The 10,290-nt window shown below is 41.4% G+C and overlaps 1 protein-coding gene across 1 annotated transcript in view; it reads left to right on the top strand.

The window, feature by feature from the left end:
• Positions 1-2,106: 2,106 nt before the first annotated feature.
• The window catches only part of OPN5 (opsin 5), a 32,354-nt gene continuing 24,170 nt past the window's right edge, over positions 2,107-10,290 (top strand). The window contains exons 1-3 of the mRNA XM_005904414.2: positions 2,107-2,236; positions 6,258-6,377; positions 10,079-10,249. Coding sequence (XP_005904476.2) covers positions 2,107-2,236; positions 6,258-6,377; positions 10,079-10,249 — 421 coding nt within the window. The remainder of the gene's footprint in view (positions 2,237-6,257; positions 6,378-10,078; positions 10,250-10,290) is intronic.

Below are 10,290 nucleotides of genomic sequence, written 5' to 3'. Positions count from 1 at the left end.
GCCATCTGGGAGGCCCCTCAGATGGTATATACCTAGAAATAAATGTGGGGTTGATAAAGCTTTCAGGCAAAAAAACCACAAACTTTTCAGAAGCCAGAGCAGCCCAGTAGGGAAGCCCATTTTGGGAAGAACACTTTCAGATCCTATGTATAAGTAGCTATCTACAATGTCCATGCTACCTCCTGCCTTAAACAGTGACAATTCAGCAGGTTAGAGAGAAATCTGTGGCCTAACATTCTTTGAAGATAATTCTAACACTGGATAAAGTTGGATAGAATTAAATCATCATCCTTGACACTGATTTAAAGTATTTACTTCCTCTTAGTAGGTGACGATTTGCCATTCTGTTTTCCGTATCTGCTAAACAGTCATTTGTAAATTCTTTCAGTTTAGACAGGAGAACTTGGGTCTGGCTCCATCTCAAGTTACTTCTTAATTTTTATTGTGAAATCATAGAGGTCAATGCTAGTAACTCAAAAAATATTGAAAACTTTTACAGGTGATGAGGAGTGGGGATGTCTTTAGATTTTTCTATAATAAGCTGTTATGAGAACAGTTTTCAGAAGCATTATTTATGGGCAAAAGACCATTAAGTAGCAAATGTTAGGGTGCCAGAGTATATTTTATTGCTCAAAGGAATATCTGAACATGAATAATGTGGTTAATGACATACAATTTACTCCAAGAGTTTTTTTTTTTTTTAAATCTTTGCATAGAATCATAAATCTGGGGGGGGGGTGTCTCGAGCAGTCATTTATTTTATTCTTCACTTTTAGATAGGAGGCTTCTTTTGCAACTCTTGGCATCTTCCCTGAAATATCAGACTTTTCACAGAAGCATTTGCACTGTTATATGGTATTTTTACAGCAAACAGTGGATTTAGAGAATGGATTGGAAAGGGTGGGGGTGGGCAATAACGGAGTTGCTTTCTGCTTTAAGAAACTTGAAACTCAAATCTGCCTGTGGATGAGCCTAGTGTTGTTGCTGTTTAATTACTCAGTCGTGTCTGACTCTTTGTGACCCCACGGACTGTAGCCCGCCAGGCTCCTCTGTCCATGGGATTTTCCAGGCAAGAATACTGAAGTGCATTGCCATTTCCTTCTCCAGGGGATCTTCCCGACCCAGGAATTGAACCCAGGTCTCCTGCACTGGCAGGCTGATTCTTTATCACTGCACCAATTACAGAGTTCTACCAAAATAGAACTCATTTCTAAACAGTCTAATGTTGAAAGATATTTTGTTTTTAAGTAACTCAGCTTTAAATTTTATTATTGTAAAATATTTTTTTTTTCTGTTCCTTTCCTGACAATCCTTTAGTTCTTAACCTCATTTAGTGAAGATTCTATGTCTCTTTGTGTTCAGTGCTCTAATAATCAATGACTATTTTTTCTTTTAGAAAAATTCTGAAGCTCACTGAACATATAACTGACAGAGATGCTCCTCTGGGCAGTTTGGATAAATAAAAACCCACTATACTCTGGCAAATTAAAATATTTTATATATTGATAGGATTTTAATAAATATTGATTAAATATCTCATATGTGTGTGTGCATGTATGTGTGTGTGTATCCAAACCACATCTTTTCTTGGCTCAGACCTTTACAAAAACTGTGAGAAGCAGCCTTATGTGGCAGCCTGGATGGGAAGGGAATTTCAAGGAGAATGGATACTCTACGTTTGGCTGAGCCCTTTTCCTCTCCACCTGAAATTATCACTACATTATTAATCGGCTATACTCTAATATAAAGTAAAAAGTTTAAAAGTTAAAAAAAAATTGCCAGAAGTAGTAAAATGGATGAGATTTGGCCTTCAGCCTCTTATTCACCCAAGGAGGGTGTGAAGTGGCACAAACTGGGTGGCAGTGGGAAGGAAATAACAGACACTTGGATAGCCTACACACTGGCGAATTGAATATTGACAAATGTGGATAGTGGAAGAAAAACGCGCAAGTGTTCACCAGTTATTAGAGACTCAAGCATGACCCTGCGAACTTGATTTTCATTTTAAAGCTGGGGGCACGGCCGTGAAATGGGTCGGGCGGGCTTCTTCTGGGCTCTTGTGACCTGCACGCGTCTGCCTTTCAGACCGCTGCGCTGGAGGAGAGCATGGCTTTGAACCACACGGCCCCACCCCCGGACGAGCGCCGGCCGCCTTATCTTCGCGATGGGGATCCCTTTGCTTCCAAGCTTTCCTGGGAAGCGGATTTAGTGGCTGGCTTTTACTTAACAATCATTGGTAAGTTTCCTTGTTTTTTTTTTTTTTTTCTGTGCAAAGGCTGCATCTAGAAAATTCATAGGCTGCTATCTTGACTTTGCACAAAGATGCCAACACTTAAGTGTATATTTTGAGATGAAGAGTGGGAGGAAGCAGGAAAAACGGGTGGCATCCGGCCTTTATGTTTCATAGAAACGACTCCATTATCTTTATTATTAGGAATAAATATTCCCTCGATAATCCGAGAAGCTTTACAGCAAAATAATTTATCTGGAGACTATTTCATTTTGATTGCTTTGGTAGTAGGTTTGTCCACCGAGTAATAAAATTAATGATAAGGAGATCTTATTTAAAATAGAGTGCTTTTACTTTTTGAAAAGTGTTCTTGATGTGATGCTAAGAGTATAGGCTCAGAAGGGACCTTAAAATACATCCAGTTTAGCCTCTGTTTTTTGCGACGGAGGGAACTCTGTCCCCAAGCTACCGTCAGGAGGATCATACTGAGTTTGCTTCACCTGAAGTCAAGTCTGGCCATGACAGCATCACCAAGTGATTTTGGTGAGAGTTGAAAAAATGTCTGAATAATAAGTGGAAGTCAGTCCAGGGTCTAAAGTTTCTGTGCCTGATCCACAGCGTGGTGCATCTTCTTCCTGGCTTTGGCATCCAGCGTGGTGGCCGCAAGTGGCTCCTCAGTACTTCTAACTTCTCCAAATTGAGACATGTGTAGTGTAAATAGAAATCAGATACTGAAAACACAGGACCAGAACAAATAATGTAAAATAGCTCATTAATAATTTTAAACAATCGGCTACAGGTGGTGCTAGTGGTAAAGAACCTGCCTTTCAGTGCAAGAGACCAAGAAATGCCGGTTCGATCCCTGGTTTGGGAAGATCCCCTGGAGGAGGGCATGGCAATCCACTCCAGTATTTTTGCCTGGAAAATCCCATTGACAGAGGAGCCTGGCGGGCCACAATCTGTAGGGTCATGCAGAGTTGAGCACAACTGAAGTGACTTAGCATAGCACACACAGCTAACCCATTAGGTTAAATAAATATATTTTCAAAATAAATAGTAATATTTTTATTTTGCTTGATATGACTACCAGAAAAAAATTAAATATGTATGTGACTCATATTTCTGGTTTCCATTATATTTCTATTGGACAGCACCAGTCTAGGTAATTAGATTCAACCGTAATATTTTTCTTACATTTAAAATCATTGTTTTAAATTTGGGTAACCAGCGTGCAGGTGGGTTACGTCTTTAGATGTGTCTGCCTTTAATCTTTTTACATGTTGGGTCAAGCTTTCTCAATTTCTTTCTTTCTCTCCTTTTCCCTTCTTTCCTCCTCCCATCTCTCTTTCTCATCTACTTATTACTGGCTAAGACTTTCATTTAACCTCCTGAAATTAGCCAAACTCATTAGAAAAGTCTGGAGACCCCTCTATGGTCAGTGCTTGAGGAAAAGGAATTAATGAAATTGAATTAGAAATTCTACTGCAAAGGGTTTTCCTGAGTCCTTGGTTTTGTTATTAGTTATTATCATACTGACTTAAATTCTGTTTCTTATAAATGGACCTCCACATCCTTTCAAACACAACTGTATGGGCAAAGGGCCCATCCTTTGCCACTGTTTATGCTGCTGGAAACACAGCTGTGAACATAATGGGCAAACTGCCCTCTGCCCACACAGAGACTATCTGGTAGTAAAATCCACATTGCATTTTTATTAAACGTAAGTACCTTAAGTGATCAGAAAAGACAGAAAAATAGACATCTTATAAATAGAATTTGTTTCAATCAGTTGTGAGGAATGAATTACAAAGTAGCATCTGTAACCTGACAGATATCTCCAGATGACACAAAATAGGATGTTTAGGGGTCTGAAGGAAAATCTACTGTAATATTCAAGTGGAGGAACTGAGGAGGCTCCAGGAAAAGAGGTCCCAAAAGAATCCAGGAACAAAGGGAGCCTCAGATGACTCAGGGAGTCGAAGGTGGGACCAAACGTATGTTCCCAGGTCTCTGTTCAGGGTGCAGCCAGATTCAGCTGGAGGGAAGGGGAGGCTGGACTCATCCTTGACCCAGTTTTGGGCCTGGTTCTGTGCCTGATTCCCCCACTTCTAGGACAGGTGTAAGGATGTGCCCGGATTCTTTTAAGGAACCAGTAGAGTGAAATTCTTGTGAAATACTAGAAGTCTTAAGGAAAACTGGAAGATGAAAAAATAACGTGAGTTGGGAATAGAGGAGAAATAAACAAGAGACCCATTTCCATCCTCTGTTCTTTTACTAGAAACACTTAGTTCATCAAGGGTCTATACACAAGATCTAACATTTTTGTATTCATAGAAAGAGTCAGGATTGTCATCATCAAAAAAGTCCCCCTTGCTTTAGCTTTTACCTTCTTCATCTTCTTCTCCTTTTAACTCTCATTAAAAATAAGCTTGTGTTCTGTTAATATTCCCCTAGGGGAGATTGCCTGTGAGAACAATTTATATGTAGCTCGTAGAGAGTTGACTATTTTTTTGATAAGCTTTGGGCACTGGGTGAAGCCTTAATGAATCAGTAGTAAAAATAATTTGAGAAAGGAAAAGTAAGAAATTCAGTATTCTCAGAAGAAAAAGACAAAGGATGTTTAAATGATCTTTGTGTATCAAATGCATAGTTACTGCTTTTAATCTTTTTGGATACGAGGTAGAAGCCACGTGTTTGTAATTTTTCCAGCCATGTTGTCACTTTTTAATTTCCCAGTGCGCCTTGCTAGCTGGTTCCCTTGAATGAGACCTGGGTTTCATTGCAGTTGGTTTGCTCTGGAATCTCCACAGTCTCTCCTATTTTTTGCCTCTTCTGTCTTAAGAAAGCTAAAGAGGTTTTAATGGCCCACAAGGCCGATCTGACGCCTGGAATTCACAATTTCCTAAGAGCACGAAGCAGTTAGTGCCTGCTGGTTTCATACCATCAGCTGAAACACCCAGCTGTGAAACACACGGCTGCCCCTCAAATGAATTGTGGTGGAGAAGTAGAAGTTAAGATAGAAAAATCTGGGTTTCTCCTGTTAATACTCTCCTTATTCCTTACTACTAAAGGCAGCTGTACCAGATTCTCATTTATACACAGCTATGAAGCAAGAATTCCTGAAGAAATCTACTCTACATGTTAAGCTATGGAAGTAGGTGTATTCTTTTCTTCACTAAAGTCAGTAGGGATTGGGTCTTTTTGGATTTAAACTGGGTTTGCAAGAGCTTTTGAACAGTTATCATTGTAATGCCAAAGCTGATCAGTCATTAATAAAAGGATATTAAAAGTGGGAACACATTGATACCATTGTTGGTAGGTTGGTGGGTTGACGGCCACCTTCTCTCCCTTTGGTGGGAGGGGGAGAGCCCGCGTTACCAATTGTCACCCACTTCCCCTCCGTGCCTACTCCAGTAGCAGTGGCAGACACCCAACGTCCATGTCCGCAGGATGCAAAAAGCCCTGGATGTGTCTCCAGGAGATGAACCCTGTCCTTGCAGGGGGCCATGCCAACCTAGTCTGGCCTCTGCCACTCCTGAATGCCAGTTCCCCCTCAGGAGTCCACAAGGAGAGTGAAAGCACCTCAGTTTGTTTGGGTCACTTCGTCTTCAGAATTTACTGATAGCCAAGGGGTTCACCCTTCTCATCAGAGGGAAGGAGTTTTTCTATAAAGCCAGTACTCTAAAGATGGCTAAGGAGATGCTCCATCCTGGGGGCTAGTACAAGTACTGACCATGGGGATTCCCTCACCCTCCTGAGCTTCACTGGGAAATCAGTGGCTCCTTTTTCTGGGTAAGTGCAGTTTAATAACCCCTGACTCCTATCCTTTTTGGAGGCAACCCATCCCTCGCCTGTCACTTACACCTCATGCTTTTTATTTCATCTTCTTAACTTAGATTTTTATTTAGAGTCCTCTCACTACCCTCTTAAATCAATGGTGTCCGTTTTTGAAATTGAGAAGTGTTTCATATCCGAGGCAGCTCTAAATCCTGGTCTTAATGATGGAAATTTCTATTTTTCCTTGTAGGGATTCTGTCCACGTTTGGAAATGGGTATGTCCTTTATATGTCTTCTAGACGAAAAAAGAAGCTGAGACCTGCGGAAATAATGACTGTCAATTTAGCAATCTGTGATCTGGGGATTTCAGGTAACACTGCCATGCCGTTTCTCCTTTGAGGGTTTCAATGCCCAGTTATAAAGTCCTCACGGACTCACAGATCAGCCTACCCTCAGCTTCTTTTGCTTCTCTTTTCACAAGTCATCTTTGCAGAATTTGTGGTAAGTCAGCAGAGTGTTGTCTGGCTATGGAGATTGTCCATTTAGTGTGTATTGAGTCCTTTCAGTGTGGCAGGTGTGTTAGATGCTGAGGATACAATTTGAAATGATACGTGATGCTTCAGATACCTCATACTGTACGGGGCTAAGTGATTCCAAAAACAAACTTACAGACAGGCTGTAGATCACTATTTTGAGCTCTGTCACATCCCTCCCACTCTTATGGAAATCTGTTAAGCATCAGGGGAGTACGGTCTTAGGCTAAAAGATGAATCTGAGAGGTGAGTCTAGGTCTAGGAAGGAGGGAGGGCTGCCCTTGTAATGACATACTTAAGTGTGGCTTAGGGACTGAGTGCAAGAACAGGAAACTTTTAGTTCAATAGCACTTGAATTTGGCTGCACAAAAATATCACCTGGGGAACTTAAAACAAGAACAACAACTTATGGCTGAGTTTCATACCCAGAAATTTTTATTTAATTGGTTGAGAATGTTACTCTGACATCAGGTTATTTAGGATTAGAAAATTAAAGCTTCCAGGTAAATTTGTTGTGCAGCCAAAATTTTGAACCCCTGGTTTATTTCTTGCTGTTTTGGCCTCTCTGATTACCCAGCAAGGAGGAACTGGAAGACAATTTGTCTTTAACTGTAATTCATTTTTACAAATATGAATGATTTGGGGGTAAGTCACCTCCTTTTGGGTTCATCTATACAATCTAAGTGTTGCCTAGATACACACAAATATGTCTTTGGATCCCTATTTTCTGCTACGTAGCATGTAGTCTTAAGTTACTAGAACTGGGGAAATAGAGTTTGAATAGCACACATCAACTTGTCTTTCCACCAGAAATATTTTAGCAGTTTCCCATCTAAGCATCCTTTAAAAAATATTTCCTGGTATTTGTTTCTCTCTTCATAAGTAGATTTTTCTGCTACTGCCAATCTCTAAAAACATGGCTCAGTGATAAGTGTTGATCCACTGAGTCACTATTTATCACACAGCAGCAGATGTGCTGCCCTCTTACTGAGTTTGGATGATCTTGGTTATTTGGGAAGACTTTTGTCAGCATGGACAGGCTGAAATAACGTCAGCTCTTTGGGAAATACACATGCATACTAAGGGGAGCACGACAGCACTGGCCCCTTTCTGTGAAAATAAGTTAAGATGCGCCTGGGGGTGATTTGCGAGACTGCAAAATGAGTGCCATTTTCCATTTGGACACACGATGGCGGTGTCGCAACATGAATAATCGCGCTCCCGCTCAGCTCACCATGCTGCCCCTAGTGATGCTTGACTGAAACCTGCCAGTTCAGCCACATCCTTCACTTGTAGCGGACAGATGCTTACACTTGAATTAGACTAGTCTGGGGCTTCCCAGGTAGTTCAGTCGGTAAAGAATCTGCCTGAAATGCAGGAGATGCAGGTTCAATCCTGGGTAGGGAAGATCCCCTGGAGAAGGGCATGGCAACCCACTCCAGTACTTTTGCCTGGAGAATCCCATGGACAGAGGAAGCTGGCTGGCAACAGTCCACAGGGTCCCAAAGAGTTAGACATGACTGAAGTGATTGAGTGCATACAGCATGCATAATTGGCTGGGTCCATTGAAAATACTTTCAGCCAAGCAGGTCTGCTCTAGGGCTGTATAAACCACCTGCTCTGCATGTCTCTTAGAGTAATTCACCAGGAAGCATTTTCTTCCATGGGTTAGTTTTCTCTGATCAACTCAGACCATTTTTTCCAACCTCTGGATCTCTCACTCTCTCTCGTTCTCTCTTTTTTAATTTAATTTAAAAATGTTTATGTCTTTTAAATTTTTTCCTTGCTTTAATATGTACATTATAAAGCACCTTGAAAAACACATCCTAGAGACCAGATGTGTTTCATCTATACAACTAATATTTGTTGTTTAAATATCAATGGCTCTCAATCATGAATATGTATCACAATCACCTGGGGAGATAAAAAATATACTGTGATGGCTTAGCTTTCTCGAGATAAATTAAATCAGATTATTTGGGGGTTGGAACTCTGGACACTGATATTTAAAATTAAGCAAAGCAAAGCAAAACAAAAAAATCCTCCAGTGATTTTAATGTGCAGCTGGGTTTGAGGAGAGACATTTCCAAAACATTCATCAAATCCCTTTGGCATGGACTTCCTTGGTGATCCAGTGGTTGAAAATATGCCTGCTTACACAGGGGACATGGGTTCGTTCCCTGGTCTGGGAAGATTCTACATGCCTTGGGGCAACTAAGCCCGTATGCTACAACTCCTGAGCCCCCTGAGCTCTAGAGCCTGCCATGGCAATGAGAAGCCTGAGCACCACAATTAGAGAGTAGCCCCCACTTCCTGCAATTAGAAAAAGCCCGCACACAGTAACAAAGACCCAGTGCAGCCAAAAACAAACAAACAAACACACAAACAAATAAAAATTTAAAAAACGGTTTGACATCCCAAAGGTTCTAGATGACATCCCAGAGGTTTGTTAAAGGCTCCACTCTAGACAGAAGCCTAACATATCTTTTTTGCTGATGGATCCCAGGCACCTCCATCAAGTCACTGTCAATTGCCTTTTTTGGCTGCCTTTAGCACCACCCAGCAGACCCTTAGCTCAAACTCTGAGTTTGCTGTTGTCCCTGCCTAGAATATTTTCCCTTTAAATGTTTGCTCGAGTTCTGGGCCACTGATTAACATCTACCTACACCTCACATTCACAGAGAGGTCTTCCCTGATCTGATTGAAAACAGCAGATTCTGTCTCTCTCCTTTGTCTGTTTCATTTTTCTTCCCTCCACTCATCATGAGCCATCATTCCATCATATCGTATCTTACAAATTATTGTTTGGTCTCCTCTGTTAAAAATGAATCTGTTAATCTTGATCTCCACATTGTCCTCTAGCACCATATACATAATGAGCATTAAATAATTATTTGTTGAACAAAACGAGAACTCTTTTACATTGGGTTTCCCTACTGACAATGGAGTATAGACCCAACAGGATTAGAAAGCTCTGAGATGAAGGTGCTCAGTCTAGTTAGTTGAGTATGGCACCGGCTGTGTAGACAGCTAGAGGTGATGTGTGTCTAGCTTATAAAAGCACCCAATAAAGATGAGTTACTTGATTGAATTAACAGTGTATCAAGGGAGGGTATACCTGGGAAGGGTGGGAGGGGCCAGCATTTGCAGGCTGTGAATGTCAGTTACTTGGGTTTTCTGATGCATGAATGTTGGGGAACCGTCTTCAGAATCAGATACAGGCGTTGGAAAGCTTCCTCAGCAGTTCTCTTCAAGGAGGGGGAAGATTGACTACATACGGGATAAGGAGGGTGCAGGGTGTGAATTAAAATAGAAGACTACTTTCTAGAAAGTAACAAACAAAACAAGCTGATGAAGGCTGAAGGGATAAATAGTTTAAATCCTAGAGATCCGGGTCTGGTTGTAAACAAATTGGACCTAACGTTTCCCGAAATAGCTCCCTCTTGTCTGCCTAGGATAAGACTCCGCAGCGAGTTGGGTGGGCGGGGTAAAGTTGAACCGGAGGGAACGTCCCTTGACAAGTCACTTGGCGTTCTAGTTGTAGGCAAACCGTTCACCATCATCTCTTGCTTCTGTCACCGCTGGGTGTTCGGCTGGATTGGCTGCCGCTGGTATGGATGGGCTGGATTTTTCTTTGGCTGTGGAAGCCTTATCACTATGACTGCTGTCAGCCTGGACCGATACCTGAAAATCTGCTATTTATCATATGGTAAGTAGGAAGGTTTCTATTCCCTGAGAGTCGAATCTAGG

Source organism: Bos mutus, chromosome 23, assembly GCF_027580195.1.
Source record: "Bos mutus isolate GX-2022 chromosome 23, NWIPB_WYAK_1.1, whole genome shotgun sequence".
Taxonomy (NCBI): Eukaryota; Metazoa; Chordata; class Mammalia; order Artiodactyla; family Bovidae; genus Bos; species Bos mutus.
This window is presented reverse-complemented; position numbering and strand designations above follow the sequence as displayed.